Source organism: Gobius niger (genome assembly GCF_951799975.1).
Source record: "Gobius niger genome assembly, chromosome: 9".
In the NCBI taxonomy this organism is placed as follows: domain Eukaryota; kingdom Metazoa; phylum Chordata; class Actinopteri; order Gobiiformes; family Gobiidae; genus Gobius; species Gobius niger.
The window spans coordinates 5,698,287-5,721,504 of NC_136860.1; the positions used below are offsets into that span (position 1 = coordinate 5,698,287).

Below are 23,218 nucleotides of genomic sequence, written 5' to 3' on the forward strand. Positions count from 1 at the left end.
TAAACATATCCTGTATAAAAATTGCAAATCGAAATGAATTGCAATATGTGTAAGAATTTTTTATTTTTTTTGTCACAATTGTGCAACCCTAACGTAAAATTAATTCTTATATGACACTAATAATGACCTTAATGTTTCACATACTGTAGTTATAAATGCTTCTTCAAATCTATTAGCTTCCATCTTGAATAATTTAAGGTTAGATTTCCGGACCCTTTCACTCATACTCCAGCTCTTTGTGAATGCCTGACTCGTTTCTCAGAGATCCGTTTGAAGCAGTACTTCTTTGGCTGATCTTTTGTATCAGGACTCCCTCACCGGCGCCCCCTGTGTTTCAGGTGGACAGGCTCCGCCTTTCTGTGGCCCTGAACCGTCAGCAAAAGACGGAGTTTATCGAACAGTTGTCCCAGAACAGCGCGCATCTGCAGTCATTACACAGCGACCTGACCACCTCACTGACCGTGGTGTCCCGACGCACCACGCCCACCGTCCTCCAGCTGGAGACGCAGCGACTGGACCAAAGCCTCAGGGAGGAGCGCCTCAGCATGACCCTCAGCCAATGAACAGTCAAACCAAAGATGAGTGATGCCAGTTCAGCTCCAACAGCCCACTGCCAGGCCAGAACCATAGTCTTATTTGTACTGTACAGATGTATTCTTTTGAAAACCTAACCAGTCTGTTACATTTTTCACTGTTACACAACGACTATTTCCTGTCCATTCATTTTTATGTAAATTAAAAATAAAATAAGATTAAAAACATTCCATTCTGAGTGTTTTTGAGGTTCAAGTCATGGCTCTATTTTACCATTTGTTAAATCAAATGAACATTAACCTCTAGTTTCAACATTAAAACAGCTACATTTCTGTCGACGTGTGGATAGAAACAGGAGTTCTTTTGATTCTTACCAGAACTCTCATCCTTCCAAAGAGTTGTTTAAACAGGACACCACACCAGCTGTAAGAGAATAAGATAAAAAGACTAATATGCTCCTGACTATAATGATGAAGATATCATGTAAACGGCATATGTGTAAAAGTGAAGCTAGTCCTAAAAAAGGTCAACATAACAAAGAGTTTAACGTCTAAAAACTGTCCATCATCACTTGGTTACGCTTTGTTCAAATGATACTTCAAAAAGTAATTCCTCTTTGGAAACACAGAGCTGCACCTTGCACTTTGTGCACAGGTTTTGCTCTTTTCTGGAAGATGGATGGACCACAGTGTCTCAGAGGCTCTTTTGGCTGAGTTTCCTCTTTTGACATGGGGGAGCGGCGTCGTCTTCATCCATCTCTGTAGTTTTTTCCTCCATCAAAATGAACAAAATAACTACAAATATCCACGACAGAGGACAATATTTAAACACTTAAATACTTTGATAATATACAGTTAAAATGAGCATGCTGTGCATTCATGTGTTCTTAGGACACTTAGTTATATGAATTATGCCAACAATATTTCAATCCAAAATTTGCTCAATAAAAGGCTTTTCTTCTTCCCATCAAATGTATTTGGATTGATAGCTGCCATTTTCCTTGATCAAAAAAAGAAAGTAACCAAAGCTGGGTCCCTTCACATTTGGTATCTCTGTAGAGGCCAAAAGAAGTTAATACAGTAGTATGTATTGGGTGGGAGATATTCAGGTTTAGAAATGTCGTAGAGGACAAAGTTCTTGGATGATGTCGATTGTAGAGCTAAAATGACGGCCATTCTCAGTTCTAAAGATAACCCTAAGCTTCAAGTCAAATCTGTCTTGACCAGGTAAAAACTTTAAACTGGTCTGAAATCGTAGTTACAGCGCCCTGTTGGCTGACTGACAAGCACTCTCTCGCCTTACATCAAGAAGGCATGAGTGCCTTCACCTCTTCCAGACCCAGATTATGTGGAGTTATTAAGTGGGTGTCGTCTGCCCCACTTAATCTACACACAAAGGTCCACAATATAAAACTCATCTGGATCCAGATCTGGAGATCCACAGACGTGCATATACACACATACATACGTGAAATATTCTGATAGGAACTTGACAAACAAATGGCAGATAGAAACAGATCAGTTCATTTCAGAATCAAATACATAATATGCAACAATAATAACTTAATGGATAGCACATCTGTTTGTACAAATATTAATAAGATAAGGTAAGGTATTTATTCGTACAGCACCTTTTACAGACACAATTCTCATTCACTCCATACTCTGTGGTTATGGGTATTTACGACAGAAATGCGGCTGCTTCCAACCACCACCAACCACTTACTCACACACATACACACAACACACCAAACCCATTCCCTCACGGTCTGCCAGGCATTAACCGAGCTTCTGATGAGGTCGGGCATAGATAAACCAAGATAAATGACTTTGTACATTATTAAATAGTTGAGTCATTTGTCTAAAATAGCTTACTGTGTCATCAGTTTATGAGGCTTTGAGCCCAAATGTGTGTTTGCAGATAAAAGCTGATATAAGTTATTGTCAATATATTTTCTTTTAAAACTCTGCTTTTCTGAGGGCATCCATGATATAAAGTGCAGGTCAGTAGGTCTTCAGGCGAAACACCTTGCTGAGCCTGGAGGTGGCACTAGAATACACCAGGAATGACCCGTCTGTGGTGGTGAAGTGCTCCCAGTCTCTGCAGCCGAACGTGGGTAAACTATGGACGGGAACAAAGCCTTCGTAGCCCTGCCACCTTTTAAAGAAAAAAAAAAAGGCTAAATAAACAGCAAGACTTGGGGCCCATGTGCCTGTAGTTCAACCTTTCACCTGTAGATGATGCTGTTCAGAGAGTATGAGCTGCCATCGTGAGAGTTTCCCACGACCAGGAACCTCTCCTCTCCAACAGTGAAGTATTCCCAGTCCACTGCGCTGCACAGGGGACAAACACAGAGAAGTCTATATCATTTACAGCAGGGGGTCGGCAACGTCAAGCCTAGCATAAAACCTTTGACCCCCAAGGGAATTTTGAAGAAACATTTATTCATAAATCAGAGACCAAATATGTGAAAAGGACTCTAAAATGTGGAAAATACTTTCAATATTTTCACATTTCCCAGCAAAACACCCCATTAGGTAATATGTTATTTGCAAAACTTAGATTTGCACAAGACAGGTGCTTTACTTTGGGCCACAAGTGTGTTTCGGTCCTTGGTGTTTTGGCAATGAAGAAAATCGGCCCTCCATGACACAAACTCGCCTACCCCTGATTTACAGTAACAGACAAGGAAGCACTGGTGAGGATGCTAGAAAGGACGCTCCTGGGAGATCAGGATACTTGTGAGGACCCACCTGTGTGTGAGGACAGATACTGTATGTGTGTGAGGATGTACTTGTGAGGACCCACCTGTGTGTGAGGACAGATATGTGTGTGAGGATGTACTAGTGAGGACACACCTGTGTGTGAGGATGTACTAGTGAGGACACACCTGTGTGTGAGGATGTACTAGTGAGAACACACCTGTGTGTGAGGATGTACTAGTGAGGACACACCTGTGTGTGAGGATGTACTAGTGAGGACACACCGGTGTGTGAGGACAGATATGTGTGTGAGGATGTACTAGTGAGGACACACCTGTGTGTGAGGATGTACTAGTGAGGACACACCTGTGTGTGAGGATGTACTAGTGAGAACACACCTGTGTGTGAGGATGTACTAGTGAGAACACACCTGTGTGTGAGGATGTACTAGTGAGGACACACCTGTGTGTGTGTGAGGACAGATATGTGTGTGAGGATGTACTAGTGAGAACACACCTGTGTGTGAGGATGTACTAGTGAGGACACACCTGTGTGTGAGGATGTACTAGTGAGAACACACCTGTGTGTGAGGATGTACTAGTGAGGACACACCGGTGTGTGAGGACAGATATGTGTGTGAGGATGTACTAGTGAGAACACACCTGTGTGTGAGGATGTACTAGTGAGGACACACCTGTGTGTGAGGATGTACTAGTGAGGACACACCTGTGTGTGAGGATGTACTAGTGAGAACACACCTGTGTGTGTGTGAGGATGTACTAGTGAGGACACACCTGTGTGTGAGGATGTACTAGTGAGAACACACCTGTGTGTGAGGATGTACTAGTGAGGACACACCTGTGTGTGAGGATGTACTAGTGAGGACACACCGGTGTGTGAGGATGTACTAGTGAGGACACACCTGTGTGTGAGGATGTACTAGTGAGAACACACCTGTGTGTGTGTGAGGATGTACTAGTGAGGACACACCTGTGTGTGAGGATGTACTAGTGAGGACACACCTGTGTGTGAGGATGTACTCGTGAGGACACACCTGTGTGTGAGGATGTACTAGTGAGGACACACCTGTGTGTGAGGATGTACTAGTGAGGACACACCTGTGTGTGAGGATGTACTAGTGAGGACACACCTGTGTGTGAGGATGTACTAGTGAGGACACACCTGTGTGTGAGGATGTACTAGTGAGAACACACCTGTTTGTGAGGATGTACTAGTGAGGACACACCTGTGTGTGAGGATGTACTAGTGAGGACACACCTGTGTGTGAGGATGTACTAGTGAGAACACACCTGTGTGTGAGGATGTACTAGTGAGAACACACCTGTGTGTGAGGATGTACTAGTGAGGACACACCTGTGTGTGAGGATGTACTAGTGAGGACACACCTGTGTGTGAGGATGTACTAGTGAGGACACACCTGTGTGTGAGGATGTACTAGTGAGGACACACCTGTGTGTGAGGATGTACTAGTGAGGACACACCGGTGTGTGAGGATGTACTAGTGAGGACACACCTGTGTGTGAGGATGTACTAGTGAGGACACACCTGTGTGTGAGGATGTACTAGTGAGGACACACCTGTGTGTGAGGATGTACTAGTGAGGACACACCTGTGTGTGAGGATGTCCTGGAAGCGCAGGAAGCTCTGTGTGAGGGGGTTGAGCTCGTACACAGTGGAGTTGATGCTGTAGTTGCTCGGGCCTCTCTCAGACACTCTTTGACTGTTGGCCACAGCCAGGAAGTACCTGCCCTCGAAGGAGAAGGCCTCCCAGTCCACTGCCCCCTGAGTCTGCACACAGTGACCACCGCAGACATTATCATGGAGGTAAAGTACAACTTCAAGAGAATACATGAATATTATTACTATATGGATCATATATTCCTTGCAACAGTAGTCCTCATTTACAAATTTCCTTTAAAATATTAAGTTTAAGGGACATTCTATGATTCTTGTGCCCACACATGGAATAGCAAGATCTCGCTTGTATCACGTTGTGTTTTGAGTTGCGCATGGACGGCGCCAGGCGGAAGATCTGACCCTTTGTGTGATTTGAAAATGGACGTGATGATCAGAATCATTTAAGTGTCATGAATCATGTATGAAATCTAGAAGGTAGTTTTTCCCAGCACTGTACAAGTGTGTAAAGCATATAAGCCCTCCCCAGACCAGAGAGAGCTGACCCTGAGCCGGTCCCACTCACTGGGATGTATTGGAAGTGCTGGAAGCTTCCCTGGTTCCAAACGTAAATGGTGGAGCTCACAGAGGTGGTCCTGCCGTCGAAGGTGTTGGCCACAACCAGGAAGTGGTATTGTCCCACAGAGAAGAACTCCCAGTCATAGGCCCCCACCGTCCGGAGAGTCTGGTTCACCTCCAGCCGCTGAAACACAGCAGGGTCAGATCATGGTCAGAGTAGGTGAAAACAGGTGTGGCCAGATTATGTTTGGCGTTTACATGCAATCTGGACATCTGATAATCCAAACCTCCAGCTTTTACAGGCTTTACCCAAATCCATCCTTTGATTAGTCAAAAAAACATTTCTGGGTCGAGATGGCAACAGTTTAATCCTTTAGAAAAAAATAAAATAAATATTTAATATAGTATAGTATAGTATAGTATAGTATAGTATAGTATAGTATAGTATAGTATAGTATAGTATAGTATAGTATAGTATAGTATAGTATAGTATAGTATAGTATAGTATAGTATAGTATAGTATAGTAAACTTAATTTATTACATTTATTACATTTGAAATAAAAGAAATAAAATAAAACTCTAGATAACACATGGCGCTCATGGACCTGGCAAACGTGGCGGCCATCTTGTGATTGGCCAGTGAGGCTAATGCTAATAGCAAGTCAAATAGAAATAAAAAGGAGACATGGCGTTCAATCCTAACGTACGCAGACAGTTAGCAAGTTGGCTAGTCCAGGAGATTTAGCATTAGCCATCAAACATCCAGATGTTTTCTGCTGTTGTCAACCATTGACAACATTAAATCAAAGCCTTGTTAGGAATCATTAATGAACGTACAGACCTTTGGAGATTTTACTTTAGATTAGTGTCTCTGAGCTTAATGCTAACTTAAATTCAATTTTTGATTTTTGTGGCTCAGATACACATCCAGTGGCCACTAAACATCATCATATAAGATGTTAATGATAAAGAAACCACAGAAAGGTATGAATGCCATGAAATGACAAAACGTACCTCCCCATACGTTGGTATTGCACCAGCTTTCCCCAGTTTAATGGGGATGGAACTTTCAATTTCAAACAGATCCGGGATTTGACAGCATAGTGTTCAACTCCAATAAGGGAAGGGAATCTCATTTGTACAGCGCTTTTCATAAGACACAAGTCACACCCAAAGCTTCACACATGAAAGGGAGGGGGGTTCATTCACTCCATGCTGATGGTGATGGTGGTAAGCTACATTTGTAGCCACAGTTTCTCCTGGGGCAGACTGACAGAAGTGAGGCTGCTCACATCTGCGCCAATGGTCCCTCCGACCACCACCGACCACTTACACGTAGGCATTGGGTGAAGTGTCCTGCCCAAGGACAGTCTGCACCTGCAGGAGCCGGGTTTCGAACCCCCGACCTTCTGATCACGAGACGACCCGCTCTACCGTCTGCACCACTGTCGCAGAGATCACGAAGAGCTCACGAAATCAGCCAGTGTTGTTTTTGAACAGGTGTCAGGGAGGTCATACAGATGTTTCTACATACAGTCCTGACTAACTACTGATATCTTTATGCTGCAGTACATTCACAGGAAGTATATTGGGTTGATGTGACAAAACGCTATAGGGCTGGAACGTCTCGTAACAATATGCACCTCCGGTTCTTCGCTCAGATACAAACAAACACAAAAAGGCACCTGAAAGGCAGAGGAAAAGGCAGTGACGACCCTCCCTGAGGACACACTGAGCAGGCCCCACTCGCGCATATCCCGACAGAACATCCCTGACGTACCTTGGACTGAGGGTTCCATCTGTAGATGACACTGTCGATGTTGTGGTTGGAGTCTGCAGCTTGCACACATGGAATCAGAAGGACACACGTTCAGATACTGTTCACATATGCTGCAGTCTGATATAAGGCTGGGAAATGCATTGAAATTTAATCAAATCTCTACTTTAGGACTTTGTAACTGTCAGGTTTACAGCCAAGAAACAGAACCTAGTTTTGGAGTTTGGTTGAGACAACGGGAGATTTTCCGTGGTAAATGAAACTGGAGGAAAGCATTTGTTTTTGTTTGAGCTGATGTTTGTATAAAGATATGTCTAAGTTCATGGATTCACACAAAAGAATCGAATCAAAAATCGAGTCACATTTCTTTCCAACTGGTGCATTTTTTTCCCCAGTGATTACTCTACAATTACATCACAATAAAAGAAAATACACTGTCTGACAGAAGAGAAAAAAGCTGGCACCTGGATGTAACTGTCAGGTCTAGGCACATTCTTAATGACCAGGTTATTCCATCATGGGCATATTCCAGGATTCATGGGGCTCACATTGGGAAAGAGTGGATCAGGGAGCATGAGAGTCCAGATCTAATGGAGAATCTGTGGGACGTGCTGGAGAAGGCTTTGTCATCAACACAAGATCTTGGTGAGAAATGAACGTGATGCTGGATCTTTGGACGTTGCAGACGTTTTTTGAACCAAAGCCACAGCGAATGGTGCTGAAATCAAAGCTACAAGCGAATATTAGAGCGTGTGGTCTCTTTTTTTGGTCTGGCATTGTAGAATGTTAAAACAACAATCTGTGAAAACTGAGCACGTATACAATAAGATTTGTCATTTTTTCGATAGTCATCCACCTCTCATCGTCAGCTGGGGTTGAGACTGGAATCCTCTGGGTTTATTTACTCAGCTCCACAACACCTGCGTCCGTCTGGATTACTACACTGCACGCATAGTTAGTACGGAAATTCATTTTTTTAACATATTGATATTTTTTTCTACACATTTTCAGACAAACGGTGTAAAACCTAAAGGCTGTTGGATTGAAGCGTCCCAGGTGATGGCGGTGATGATTTTTTAGAATGTCCACAAAGTATTGGGATGGGACGCAGAACCATCAGACGTTTTGTTGCCAATAGCCAACAGGGACGTAAGAAGGAAAAAAAACGCAAAGTAACTGTCAAAGACTGAAGAAAAATGAAGCTCAGAAACACCAGGAATCCATTATCTATCACTGCTGTCATTTTGAGCAGCTTTAACTGATCTGAAGTGTCCAGAAGTACAAGGTGTTCAGCGTCAGAGACATCACCACTGTGAGAAAAGTGTAAAGACAGATCTTTCAAAGATTTTATAGACTGTTAAGGTCAGAGTGACTCTGGATGGACTTTGAAAACTCTGTCTTTAGATCATTCCTGAACCAGTCGAACAGGGGCATGCTGGGAATTTAGAGAAAGACTGGTTAGCGGGGTAGCTAGTTCAAATACCACTTTGACAATTTTCGAACAATTTCTCTTTTCAAATGGGCCGCTGCAGGAGAAGAAGATCTTTATTTGTATAGCGCCTTTCACAGACATGGTCACAAAGCGCTTTACATGAGACAATTGTACATTCACTCCATACTCAGTGGTGTTCAGTTTCCCCTGGGGGAGACTGACAGAGACGCTGTCGTGACTGCACACATCTGCGCCACCACAATGTATTCACGCACACACCATTCATTCTGGCCTATTATACATGTTTTTAGTCACAGGGAGTACCCGGAGGAAACCTACACAGACACGGGAAGAACATGCAAACTCCACACAGACAGTCAGAGCCTGTTAAAACTCTATTATATTATATATATATTTATTATTTGTCCACTTTTCCACCTGTCACTGCCTTTTTCCCTTTTACTTGCACAGACCATAGTTTGGACTGCACCAACTTGAACTAAAGCGGAGGGATGTTCCACTTAAACACCCCTCCGAGTTAGTTCAACGTCAAATGGTATCTCCCTGTGTTACTAAACTTATACATGGACAGCAGCCCAGGTCCTGCTGCAGCCCAGCTAAAGCCTGGAACAGCACAACTGTGAGGCTGTTATTCAGTCATTATTTTATTCTGATGGGCCGGCCCAAAAGCACAGCCATCGGGCGGCCCACCAGGAAACATCCTGATTTTGAGTATAGGAATAGGATATGGAGTTTGTTGTTTTAACATTTGTGTCTTCATGATCGTTGCATAAATTAAAGACAGAACTGGTTTTGAAGAAAAGGAAGTCTGTGGCTCAATGTTGGGTCTGTGGTCACTTTCCATGATCCTTTTCATTTGAACATTTTCAGTGACCCATTTCAATATAATAACAGAGGTATAAATGTGTGAACACCTTGTTATTTTCACACTAACTTCAAGCGTCTCATGTTTAGGTTTAATCAGGGGCACCAGTCTCAGACCACATTAGTCTCCCATTTAGTGTTTTTGCCCTGCACATCTCCTCTCCCTTCCTTCCCTCCTTCCCTCCTTCCTTCCTTCCTTCCTTCCTCCTCTTGGCGTCGGAGGTCTTCACAGCAGACCGGGGCCCTGTAGCGCTGGGGCAGGCTCTTGTTGTGGTTTGTGGTTGTTGCGCAGCTGCATCATCCGCTGATCAGAGATGAGCAGAGCCCTGTGAACAAGCCCGGACACGGCCGTGCGTTTGAAGGAGCGCACTTAGCTCATTTACGGACATTATCTCTGCCTCGGCTGCAAACCATCAGCCGGAAATCACTCCTCACTTCAAACAGCAGACGCGTGCTCTGCTGAGGGGGGGGGGGGGGGGGCTGTACCTCTGCGATGGTTGGCCACCACCAGGAAGCTGTGGTTGTGGATGCTGAAGGCTTCCCAGTCCAGGGCGGAGTGCGTCTCGATGGTCTGGTGCTGCACAAAGCGTCTGCGGGTCGGGCTCCAGCGGTACAGCACGGACCGCTCGGGCTGGACCTCCGCCGAGTTCGCAACCACCAGGAAGTCCTGCCGCACAGAGGAAACACTCACAGCTCTGAACTCAAGTGTACTAGTGCACAGTGGGACTCCTTAAATGTGGGGCATATCCACCTTTAACACAGACAGACAAACCCGCCCTCTGAGTTTAAGTCTAGCAGTCTTTAACAGAAATGTTTTTCAGTAAAAGGGGGTAGTTTGAGTCTAGTTGTAGTTGCAGAGAGGGACAGAGAGGCAGAGGGGGACAGGGAGAGGCAGAGAGAGGCAGAGGGGGACAGAGAGGCAGAGGGGGACAGGGAGAGGCAGAGAGAGGCAGAGGGGGACAGAGAGGCAGAGGGGGACAGGGAGAGGCAGAGAGAGGCAGAGAGGGACAGAGAGGCAGAGGGGGACAGAGAGAGGCCGAGAGAGGCAGAGGGGGACAGAGAGGCAGAGGGGGACAGAGAGAGGCAGAGAGAGGCAGAGGGGGACAGAGAGGCAGAGGGGGACAGAGAGAGGCAGAGGGGGACAGAGGGGGACAGAGAGGCAGAGGGGGACAGGGAGAGGCAGAGAGAGGCAGAGGGGGACAGGGAGAGGCAGAGAGAGGCAGAGGGGGACAGAGAGAGGCAGAGAGAGGCAGAGGGGGACAGGGAGAGGCAGAGAGAGGCAGAGGGGGACAGAGAGAGGCAGAGAGAGGCAGAGGGGGACAGAGAGAGGCAGAGGGGGACAGAGAGAGGCAGAGGGGGACAGAGGGGGACAGAGAGGCAGAGGGGGACAGGGAGAGGCAGAGAGATGCAGAGGGGGACAGAGAGGCAGAGGGGGACAGGGAGAGGCAGAGAGATGCAGAGGGGGACAGAGAGGCAGAGGGGGACAGGGAGAGGCAGAGAGAGGCAGAGGGGGACAGAGAGGCAGAGGGGGACAGGGAGAGGCAGAGAGAGGCAGAGGGGGACAGGGAGAGGCAGAGAGAGGCAGAGGGGGACAGAGAGAGGCAGAGAGAGGCAGAGGGGGACAGGGAGAGGCAGAGAGAGGCAGAGGGGGACAGAGAGAGGCAGAGAGAGGCAGAGGGGGACAGGGAGAGGCAGAGGGGGACAGAGAGGCAAAGGGGGACAGGGAGAGGCAGAGGGGGACAGGGAGAGGCAGAGGGGGACAGGAAGAGGCAGAGGGGGACAGAGAGGCAGAGGGGGACAGGGAGAGGCAGAGAGATGCAGAGGGGGACAGAGAGACAGAGGGGGACAGGGAGAGGCAGAGAGGGACAGAGGGGGACAGAGAGGCAGAGGGGGACAGGGAGAGGCAGAGAGAGGCAGAGGGGGACAGGGAGAGGCAGAGAGAGGCAGAGGGGGACAGGGAGAGGCAGAGGGGGACAGAGAGGCAAAGGGGGACAGGGAGAGGCAGAGGGGGACAGGGAGAGGCAGAGGGGGACAGGGAGAGGCAGAGGGGGACAGAGAGGCAGAGGGGGACAGGGAGAGGCAGAGGGGGACAGGGAGAGGCAGAGGGGGACAGAGAGGCAGAGGGGGACAGGGAGAGGCAGAGGGGGACAGGGAGAGGCAGAGGGGGACAGAGAGAGGCAGAGGGGGACAGGGAGAGGCAGAGGGGGACAGAGAGGCAGAGTCGGACAGAGAGAGGCAGAGGGGGACAGAGAGAGGCAGAGGGGGACAGGGAGGCAGAGAGAGGCAGAGAGAGGCAGAGGGGGACAGAGAGAGGCAGAGGGACAGAGAGAGGCAGAGGGACAGGGAGAGGCAGAGGGGGACAGGGAGAGGCAGAGGGGGACAGGGAGAGGCAGAGAGAGGCAGAGGGGGACAGAGAGAGGCAGAGAGGCAGAGGGGGACAGAGAGGCAGAGAGGGACAGAGAGGCAGAGGGGGACAAACTGTATAAGTGTAGTCAAAGTCGTCAAAACAAAACAGGAGAAAAGAACATCTTTGACTGCACTTTTGCTCGGTGACATTATTACTATTTTCAGTTTGTATTTTGCCAAAAGTAACTCAAAGTGTAACTCATTTTTGAAACACTTACATGTAAAACAAACATATTATATTTTTAAAACTGTATCTACTATAGAACATGTTACAATTTGAAAGTTACTTTGCCCACACTGATGAGAGGAGGTGATGAGAGACAGACATGTCTGTGATGAAATGTGAGGGTGTTCATACGGGGCAAGGTGAACACTGGTGAACTGAAGCCCACGAGGAGCTCCATGCACACCGTATGTGCACGCGCACGAGAGCGCACACGCACAACAGTGCACGCCACGAGAGCGCACAAGAGCGCACAAGAGCGCACGAGAGCGCACAGCTTTAAACACCATGAGATGTCATGAAATGATGACAATCTAACTCTTCGCTGCGTTCTGTCCACTCCCTGCTCAAATAAGGAAGTGTGAATGTAGTTCTTTTCATTGGATTTTCTGTAGGATTTTTCCCTTGACTTCCGCCTTTACGTAAGTATATGCCAGGGTCGGATACATGACGGAGGACCAGATTTACAGTAGAGCCCTGATTTAGAGTCAAGAGCTTCAAGAAGCCCCCCACTAAGATAATATGAGTGCTGCAAAGGTGTTTTTATGCATTTTTGTGGCGTTTTAATCAGACTAGTTCTGCTGTCAGTAAAGGGGGACAATAACTGACACTGTGAATAATGAGCTGAAGAGTGTAGGTTAAAAGACGTGTGTTCCTCATATTTACCAGGGGGGCTGATACACAGTGTCTTGAGGGCCCTGCATGTCAGAAGCAGCTGTGAGATGGGCCTGTCCTCTTGAACAAACACACTTCAAACAATGTTGTCCCTTTGTCCCAGCGCTGCCTTTACAGTCTCCGCCTTCAGCTGCTTCTATTCATGTGCACAGGTCGCCCTGAGGTCACCCCAGTGCCAGCGTGACGGAGTACACAGCCTCACAGACGGTTCAGTACTGCTCACTTACATTTCCTCAAGTCATTTAATCACAGTACGTTTAACTTGTACTTGTAATATTTATTTGAACTGACAATACTCCAGAGTAAAAACATGTGTTCTATTTTCCACTGTACATCTATATGTGACAAAAGCAGAACATGAAAGATGTAAAGCTTGTGTTTCTGCATTGGTTAGCGCTCAATCTTTACAGCAAGAAGGCCCCGGATATGTGCAGCCGCGAGTTAGAGTTTGTTTCTAGACTGGAACATGTGGCATTTATTTGACTTTTTTTTAGCACGATGAGTAATTGATCATTAATTAGCATTCAGTCATTTGAATCCATTAGTGTGGCCTTCTATACTGCACCACACAATACTCACTGTGACCCCCAAAGCGGCCAATGATTCCTCCTCTCTGACTTTTGTTTGCCCGAACCTGCTCATCAGGTGAGTATTGTAAATATTGCATCTAAATGTTTGTTGAAGTGATCCTTTATCTGTATTTTATATATTTATTTAACCAGGAAAGTTCCACTGAGATTAAGAATCTCCTGGCCCCAGAGGGGAACCTATTGTACTTGTTAGTGGTAGAGAAAACCTATGCAAACTCCACACAGAAAGGCCCCAACCCAGGTGGGAATCGAACTCGGGACCTTCTAGCTTCGAAGCATGTGCGCTAACCACTGTGCTATCGTAAATAATCAGTTTTGTTACTCTGAATTACTTTCCATTTCTACTTGAGTAATGTTATCTTCTATAAAAAGGTTAAATCATCGACTGGACTGGGTTTGGTAAAGTTAAGGACGTTTCGCTTCTAGTCACAGAAGCTTGTTCAGTAGAGTAACACTTATCTTAGTACTGTTACTCTGCTGTTTACAACTTAACCTCCTACAGTATTTAGTGGAGAACGTAATGAACCACACAGTAGCCACAGCCGCCCAGAGACAGACAGACAGAGATGTGTCTCAGATTGTCACACTGGTCTAACACATGGCTTATCTGAATCAAACTAAGTACTGTATGAAGGTGCAGCTTAGAAGCTTGTGGGTGGGGGTCAGTCTGTCTCCCTTTTCCTCCTGTGTGCAGGTTACCCACTTAATGCTTTGAGACTTTGAGCCGGTCGTGACAAGGGCACACAAAGGCATGCTGGGATATGTATGTCCCTCCATCATCAGACTACAAGGCTGTTTTTTGTTTTGCAGCTGGAGAATCTCTGACTGTATAGAGTGTGCAAAGTGTGCCCCCCCATTTAACTGTATATTATCACACATCACCAACACGCTTCGTCCCGACAGAGAGACGGGACAAGAAACAGATCCATTTCCAAAAGCAGTTTAGGAAGGATGAAACAAAGACAGACCCTGTTACACTGCACTAATGATACAGCTGCATAAACACCATGTCATTCACCTGGCATCCCTGTGGTGCCCCTCAGAGTGCGTTATGGGTCTATAGGAGGCGGTGTATTCTGAGACATGAAGGCCTGTACCTTGCTGCTGATGGTGAAGTGTTTCCAGGCGCGGGCCTCCCGGGTACTGATGTTCTGATACTTTTGAAAGGAGCCTAAGGTCCACTTGTAAATGCCTGAGCCGGAGTGGGAGTTTCTGAAACAGGACAGCAGTGGTTAGATGTACCCTCTCCATACCCGCTTCATACCCTCTGCAAACCCTCCCGATAACCTCCCCATACCTTCACATACCCTCTTCATACCCTCCATACCCTCTATACCCTCTCCATACTCTCTCCATACCCTCTGTACCCTCTCCATACTCTCTCCATACCCTCTATACCCTCTCCATACTCTCTCCATACCCTCTGTACCCTCTCCATACTCTCTCCATACCCTCTATACCCTCTCCATACCCTCTATAACCTCTCCATACTCTCTCCATACCCTCTATACCCTCTATACCGTCTCCATACTCTCTCCATACCCTCTATACCCTCTCCATACCCTCTCCATACCCTCTATAACCTCTCCATACTCTCTCCATACCCTCTATACCCTCTATACCGTCTCCATACTCTCTCCATACCCTCTATACCCTCTCCATACTCTCTCCATACCCTCTATAACCTCTCCATACCCTCTCATAGAGTCCTCTCCATACCTGCTTCATACCCTCTGCAAACCCTCCCGATAACCTCCCCATACCTTCACATACCCTCTCCATACTCTCTCCATACCCTCTATACCCTCTCCATACTCTCTCCATGCCCTCCCCATACCCTCTCCATACCCTCTCCATACCCTCTCCATACTCTCTCCATGCCCTCCCCATACCCTCTCCATACCCTCTCCATACCCTCTCCATACTCTCTCCATGCCCTCCCCATACCCTCTCCATACCCTCTCCATACCCTCTCCATACTCTCTCCAAACCCTCCGCATACCCTCTCCACACTCTCTCCATACCCTCTGTGTAACCTCTCCATACCCTCCCCGTACCCTCTGCATACCTTCCCAGTCGTGTGGTGTGTTACCTGTTGGCTGTGGCCAGGAACAGCCCCTCGTTGGGGATAGTGAAGACCTCAGCATCGAAGGTCTCCGAGTTGGTGTACAGGTCCTGGTAGTCGTCCACGTAATCCAGGCGCTGCTTACCTGAAGTGCACAAACACACGTGAAAACGGGTAAACTCACACCCCACTTTCCTCATCCGGGGTATGAGCGATTAGTCACAGTGCTGCTGCTGTCAGGGACACTTCTACTTTTATCTCAACCCAACGCTGACCCGTGACAGAAGCGAGTGGGCCTTACTGGTAAGCAGGGGGGTCCAATGTGATCCTTCACACAGGTACAAGGCTTTGAGGCCAGTGTTGAACCACAGCTGGCCCTGCTGTGGCCCGGAGCAGACGGGCCGAGTCCCCGCTGTCACCCGCACCTCCGCCTCTGCAACAACAGGGAAAGTCTAGTACACTCTGACTAGGGCTGGGTATTTTTTATCCTGATTTTTCCTTCCAAATGTTTCCCAATTTTTTTCTATACGTTTCCCATGTTTTCCCATTTTTCCTTCCAACGTTTTCCATATTCTTTCCTTTTTACACAATTTTATCTTATGCTGCGTTTACACATAACGACGACAAGTCACGAATGCCACGAATCCACATTCGTGGCCGAGGATCACGAATGTGGGTGATTCGGGGCAGAGGTTTCACGCGCCGCCACGAACTGTTGCGACCTGTTACTGCGTGTTACGATTAATGGCACGAATTATTACGCACGGTCACGAATATGCGTCCCGCACTGCTGCGCGCTGTTGCGTTCTGTTGCGTTCTGTTGCGTTCTGCTGCGAGCTGCTGCGAGTTATTGGGAATTGTCGCGTTCTGTCAAAAATCTGTCAAGAATTGGGCGAATGTGGACAAGATCGCTGCCGCGCACACCGGGTTTGAGGCGGAGCAGGGACGTCTCGCTCCGCCGTGCGCCCCTGACTCCTTGGGCTCTCGCCAAATCGGGTTAAACAAAAAGCAAATACACCAGCGTCGGGCCTGTCCATATACTGAAGAATAGCAATAGTTTTTCAGTCTATGGGACAGTCACACCAGTTCAACCCCGCTCCTGTCAATGCGTAACACGGGCAAACGCATCAACAAACGCACGCGCTTCATGTCAGATAAGTCCGTGCAACAGCCGCACAATTTGGGCTGACTTTGCTCCACAGAATAAGCATAAAAACACTACACTCACTGTGCACTCGATCTTCTGAGGATCCGTCGTAGAACTTGCTGCCCTTAAACCTCTTTATCCAATGATTCTCACTCGTCTGGTCAGTCCTCAGCTCCAGTTGGAAAAACTTTATAATCCACAACACAGGCCTGTCTTCACGTGCCCCGCGCCCACCGCCGCTTGTTTTACGCGTCTAAGGTTGTAAATAAGCCTTAACTTATCTGTAGTGTAGCTGCTGGAACCATGCGCTGTTGTTTTGGTCAGTGGAGGCAGCGTGGGAGATGCATTCAGGGACCGCGGGAAAGGCACTTCTTACTGTCCTTTTTTCCCCACAAACGCGGGGAAAATCGGGACAAATATATAACAGTGGGGTTCTCCAGCGGGGGGGCAATAGGGGTGGCAGGGACTGGCTCCCAAACATCAGGAGGAACGACCGCAGGAGGAGGAAAAGCACCTGAGGAGCGGCGGCGGCAGGTGCTGTCCCGGGCCTGGAGCGCGGACTGGCCGAGTGTGTGTGACTTTCCTTTTGCTGCTGCAGGTCCGAAAATGTACTTTTCGGCGTAGCGTGTGTTTACATCAATTTTGTGAGTGAAAACAGTGATTCTGCTCTACGAATGCTCTACGAATGCCCTCACGCTGAATTACGAAGCGCCACGACTCATCACGACAGGACACGCTCCGCTGCGAACTCCACGAACAGAGGGTGATTCGTGACATTCGTGGAAGATTTTTTGACAGACAAAAACTTTCTCCACGAACATCACGAATGTCACGAACTGATGCGTTCTGTTAAGAATCCCATTAAGACGCGTTAAGTCATGTTACGAACGTCACGAATGACGAAAAAATGCCATTCGTAACGCATCGTGCCTATGTGTAAACGCAGCATTATTTATATCGAATGATATTTTCCCTATTTTCCCGCATTCTTTCCCATTTTTCCCACTTTTTTACCCAATTTCTTCCCCATTTCTTCCCAGGTTTTGCCCTGCTTTTTCACAACCAAAAATATTAGCACAATTTTCCTTATTTTTGCCACAATTTCTCCATATTATTCCCCATTTTCCACACATTTCTTGACATTGGAGATGAACCCGATTCCATCATTGTTCTATTTTCTGGTTCTAGACAACATATATTGGTTCTAAACTGCAAATATTTTAGTATAGGTATCATATAAGGGCCGTGTGACGTACCGTAGGGGTAGGCCGGTCCATTCGGCTGCACTGGGCTGGTCTGCAGCGCCGCGGGGACAGACAGCTCTGACACCGACGGGTCAGAGGAGGGACACAGGCTGAGTGAGGCGTCAGAGCCGGGGAGCAGCACCAACTGCCTCAGCAAGCCCTGGGAGCACACACATCAACAAAGTACTAGGGAAGCACTGATCCCACACTGGTAACAGATATCAGAGAGAAAATATCGTATCGAGAATCCATTCCAAATATCCGATAATGAACTGATACCTGTTTAAAAAAAAAAACAACTTTCCCGGACTTAAAGCCACCCTCAGCTACTCCATTTCACCGGAATTGATGCATTCCCACATTGTATCGCTAGATGTGCCAAAAACTCCAAATCTACGGTTCCAAATTATTACACAACTCATCGTTTCAATACATTTTAAAGCTTGTAAAGAACTGAAAATGGTAATTTGTTGAATTTGTAGCATTAGGAGGTCATACTTACTGAAATCAAAAGCTATTTCAATCAAAAACATCTCAACAGGTCAAGTTATATTTAAACTTGTGAGTTTTTGGACAGTTTCTGCTTGGATTTCTTTGCAGGATGTTAGAATAGCCTCCCAGAGCTGCTGTTTGGATGAAAACTGCCTCCCACCCTCATAGAAGTTTTTTTTGTTGAGGCTCCAAAGGTTCTCAATAGGGTTGAGGGGAGGAGGGGGTCCACATCATGAGTTTCTCTCCTTTTATGCCCATAGCAGCCAGTGATGCAGAGGTTTTCTTTACAGCAGGACATGGTGCGTTGTCATGCATGAAGAGGATCTTGTTCGGGAAAACACGGCTCTTCTTTTTGTAGCATAGAAGACAGTGGTCAGTCAGAAACTCCACATATTTTTCAGAGGTCATTTTCACACCTTCAGGGATCCTAAACTCCGCCCCCTCCTTACTGACGTCACAGCCTTGTTGGGACATGGTGGTCATTCACCAACCATCCACTACTCCATCCATCTGACCACCCAGGGTTACACGGCCTCATCAGTGAACAAGACTGTTTGAAAATGAGTCTTCAGGTATTTCTGAGCCACTGCAGCCGTTTCTGTTCATCAGCTTCAATAAGTACTCTTATCAGTACGATGATTACGCTTCATCTTTCATGAAACATCGAAAGTTTTCATACCTAGACCAAGGCATTCAACTACTTCACACGTTTCATCAGCAGAGAGATCCTTTTTCTTTCCCATATTGCTTGAAAATGATGATCTGCTTAATAATGTGGAACGTCCTTTTTCAGTAGTTTTTCTCTTAACTGGACTTAACCTGAAAATTAATCATCACAGGTCTCTGAGATTAAATTCAGTGATTCAAAGAGCCCCGAGACACGATACCATCCATGAGTTTCATTGAAAAACTTTTTTTTATGACCTTTTTGACACTGAAATACAATTTGGATAATAATTTTGAACGCAGTGTACTGTCAAAAATCCATTCCAGGAGTATAGCTGAGGGTCGCTTTAATCTAAGTGAATATGGACATGCTGCACCTAATATTTTTGAACCTCCGAACTTGGAGAAACACATTTTTTATCGCCCTGCAAAATAGCGTAGCTTGCATCATTCTAGCTGCAACAAATCAGGCTCGGACAGAAACTTTGACCGGGTCACCTAAAGTAATAAAATAACAGTGGTCTAGGGTATGAAATGGTGGTAAAGAATAACTGATGGCGAGGATATTTAGAGTAAAAAAGCCCCTATTTTTCCATTACAGTTTATTAACAGAAAAACCCTGGATATGTAATGACAAGACTGTATTGATCTTATAATGGAGAAATTTCACTCACAGCAAGCTACTTTTAAGGCAGTCTCTTGGTATTGGTTGGTATCGGATATCAGGAGATACTCAAACCCCCAGTATCGGTATCGTAAGCAAAGAAGCTGGATCGGTGCATCTCTACGACAAACCCCTGCCCACATGTGGAGTGTTCGCTACTACAGCCTTAACTAGGACTGTGCTTTCTTTTAAGGAGGACACACACAATACAAGGTTTCATATTTAGCTACCCACATGCTAGCAAATCGGTGATGAGCGCAGAACAGCTCACAACTGTGGTGATTTCTGGACTTTGGAAATGTGGACAGTTCCAGGTTCTGTCTTTTCCAAAGTCCAAAAAAAACATACTTTCTATTATTTCAGAAGAAACAGCCTGAGTGAACACTACTACTAGCAAAATACTTCTCCAAGTCCGTTTTTGACGTATAACATGGCTAACTCGGAACAAATCAGACACATATTTAATGACTATAGAATCCAGTCCTTGAAATGAATTAAGGGGAGACACTACAGGCAAAACTCATTTTTTTTCAATTTTCAGGTTTTGGGCCAAATTGGTCTCTGAACATACAAGCTTTCACCCGGAAACCAAAAATATACCTAATCCTCACAATAACATGCTTAAATATTGCGCTGATTCAATGTTCCCCCATAGACTTATATGGGACAATGCAATTTCAAGGGCCTTTTTCTCAAAACACATTTTTCTGTCATTGTGGCGACACTATGTCCACGTCAGTAGGACCTAAAGACTTCAAATTTTCCAGCCTCGGATTGAACAATATTTATATAATATAACAAGATTTTTTCAGAGGGATTTTTTATGATTTAATCCCTAGCCCCATTTATTGAGTTTTGAATGTCAAAAAATAAGGCGAAAATTATTTTTTTTTACAAATTTTTCCACTAAGCTTATTTTAAAACTAAACAAGAAATCCAAAATCTCCTCTGAAAAAGTCTTGGCAACCCATTTATCAATAAAATGAAACCATAAATTTGAATGTAGCTCTATCCGTTATTCAGATTTCGTCGCCGAAAAGATGGGAAATTTGGGGCATTTTTAGGCATAAAACACCTTGTTCTTATATGAAACGATAAAATGAGAGAAAACTTGCTATGTATTTTTTCTCACATTTATGCCAGTAATCTACAGCAAAAGTTTCAAATTGATATCTGTAAATATACATTTTTTCCCTATTCACCTGCAGTGTCTCGCCTTAAAAGGAATGGTCTATGTCCCCTCATCATCACCTTACACACACAAACCGATGTGAAGAAGACTTACAGAGAAGGCTCCTCTCCGCTGCCCCCTGCTGCCCGCATAGAAGCGAGTGCCGCTGGTGTTGAGCGCACGAGGGAAGGGCTGGCTGTGCTTTCTGAACAGAACAAACGGTCAGTTAAAGATGGCAGTCAGTCAGTGCACTGTAATGTTCCGACTATTGAGTGCACATGAATATAAGTGTGACGGCATTTGGAGCTGTGAGTTTTCCAAGGTGTCCAAAGGGACTGTGAGCGCAGCAGAGCCGTGGTGAGTCCGTGGTGAATCAGTGGAGTCTGACTTTTGATGAATTTAACCCGTGCTGCACTTTGTCCCTCCATAATATTTCAGTGGTGAGAGAATTATCACATCTATTTTGCACCTGAAGCCACGGGAAGGCCTTTTTAAAGTCGACCCCGTCCTCTTGACACAAGCCAGAATCATACAAACAACTCTGTGGCTGCGTCTGAAACCATCAGATTGTAGCCTCTAAGCACTAACACTAGCAACTAACTCCTTAACCTTTCATGGGGTCGACTGTGAGATCTCTGTGCAGTTAGTGAACTGGAGCTTCAGCAGCATTTTGAACAATCCGTCCGTCCTTAAACAGGGGAAGGGGAAGTGACATCACCAACAGCTGTTTTTCTTCTTCTTTAAAGTTATTGGTGGAGTGCAGGCCAAACAAAAGTGCATGTCGCCCCCTACTGTACAGTGTCCAACAACAACAAAGTGTCCAAACAAAGACCTTTAAGGAGAAAAAACAAATCCAAATGATCCAAACATTTCCCTTTAGTGTTATTTTATTTCAACAGCTGTTTCATAAAGCTACATTATGCAAATGATCCATGTGGCTTAAGTTTCTACTAAATGAAAACAAAAGCATTTAATCTGTTTACTGAGTTTACTCTTTAACACTGACATGTGACTGAGCTGTGGCGACGACAACATGGATTTTGTCACTTTTATAAAGTTTGGCTTGTGCAGAATCTTACTTTTTTTCATTATTAAATGTGCTCCTGTCAATCAACAGTTGTTGCGCATGAAACACTCAAGGTTGGGCCGAGGGGGGAGGGGGGATTGGCTCAGTGGCTTATGGGATGGCACATAGCTCCTAATCACCGGTTAGTTAGCACCAGAGGTCCCTAGGGGGGACTCTTCTGAAAAAGAGATTATTAATCTCAGTGGGACTTTCCTGGTTAAATAAAGGTCAATAATAAATAGTTAGCATCGAGGCTCCTTTTCCTAACTCCTTCCTAACTGACAGACCAATTCGGAGGCATCTTGTCATGGCGGATGCTGACGCACATCCGGTTTGGCGTAAGAGCTCTTACCAATCTGCTCGTTTCGGACGCAGCCTGTAGCTCCTCCGCGATTACCTTGTGACGTATATTTTTAACATTTTTTTTAATAACATAAACATAGCAGAGTGTTTTTAGACCCACTCACTTGTGTAGTTTCTTTCTATGATTAAATGTAGGTGCAATGTATTCAGTGAGGAGTTCTATCCAATCCACTGAACGACTACTTAAAAAAAAATTAAAATAAAAAAATATTTAGGTGCATTGTTGTTGATAACATGATTCAAAACATGTTCAAAGTGTGTGAAAAAAAGTAGTATAATATTGTATGTTTCCATGCAGAGGGTCACTCACATCTCCAGAGGTGCCCCACAGTCCAGGGTCAGGGTGAAGTAATGTCCTGTCACAGCCAGGCTGACCGTGTGCCAGTGGTCATCGTCCAGCCCCACGCCTTCGAATGTGACCCTGCTCCTGCTCCCCGAGCCTGGGGGGAGGAACAGGAAGTGCAGCTGGGCCCTGGACACTCGCAGCGCCAGCAGCAGCCTGTCCTCAGCGCCCCCCTCCAGCAGAGACAGGACAAACTCATTCCTCTGGAAACAGGAGAGGAAACAGTGTGAGCCCTGACCGAGGGCGGACGGACTGTGAAAGCACTTATTCAGAGACCCATGGCTTTCATAGTTTGTACATTTAAAAGTTTTAATACGATTGTGTATAATTGACCGCCTGGACCATTTGATGTAACATAACAATGACCAGAATACAAAACCTCCTGAGAAAAACAGGAAACAAAAAAAAGGTCTCTGTTGAAGATGTTCCAGCATATTCCACATTCCACATTCCTCTTTACTTTACTGTATTTCTATATTTTGTGTTAACAATACAAACCAAAGTGCAGACATTTCCTGCAATATTAGCACTAGGTGCAAATAGGAAAAAAAACAAAAA

At 45.9% G+C, this 23,218-nt stretch overlaps 2 protein-coding genes across 2 annotated transcripts in view; one reads left to right on the plus strand and one right to left on the minus strand.

Moving 5' to 3' along the window:
• The window catches only part of LOC306968403 (uncharacterized protein), a 35,043-nt gene extending 34,322 nt beyond the window's left edge, over window positions 1-721 (plus strand). The window contains exon 28 of the mRNA XM_079563750.1: window positions 339-721. Coding sequence (XP_079419876.1) covers window positions 339-563 — 225 coding nt within the window. The 3' untranslated portion in view covers window positions 564-721. The remainder of the gene's footprint in view (window positions 1-338) is intronic.
• Window positions 722-2,180: 1,459 nt separating this feature from the next.
• Window positions 2,181-23,218, minus strand: part of tspearb (thrombospondin-type laminin G domain and EAR repeats b) — a gene marked incomplete at its 5' end in the record, with an annotated part of 28,696 nt that continues 7,658 nt past the window's right edge. The window contains 12 exons of the mRNA XM_079563751.1: window positions 2,181-2,691; window positions 2,766-2,867; window positions 4,867-5,045; window positions 5,458-5,634; window positions 7,232-7,284; window positions 10,032-10,212; window positions 14,537-14,651; window positions 15,532-15,649; window positions 15,806-15,937; window positions 17,908-18,055; window positions 21,003-21,093; window positions 22,628-22,863. Coding sequence (XP_079419877.1) covers window positions 2,538-2,691; window positions 2,766-2,867; window positions 4,867-5,045; window positions 5,458-5,634; window positions 7,232-7,284; window positions 10,032-10,212; window positions 14,537-14,651; window positions 15,532-15,649; window positions 15,806-15,937; window positions 17,908-18,055; window positions 21,003-21,093; window positions 22,628-22,863 — 1,686 coding nt within the window. The 3' untranslated portion in view covers window positions 2,181-2,537. The remainder of the gene's footprint in view (window positions 2,692-2,765; window positions 2,868-4,866; window positions 5,046-5,457; window positions 5,635-7,231; window positions 7,285-10,031; window positions 10,213-14,536; window positions 14,652-15,531; window positions 15,650-15,805; window positions 15,938-17,907; window positions 18,056-21,002; window positions 21,094-22,627; window positions 22,864-23,218) is intronic.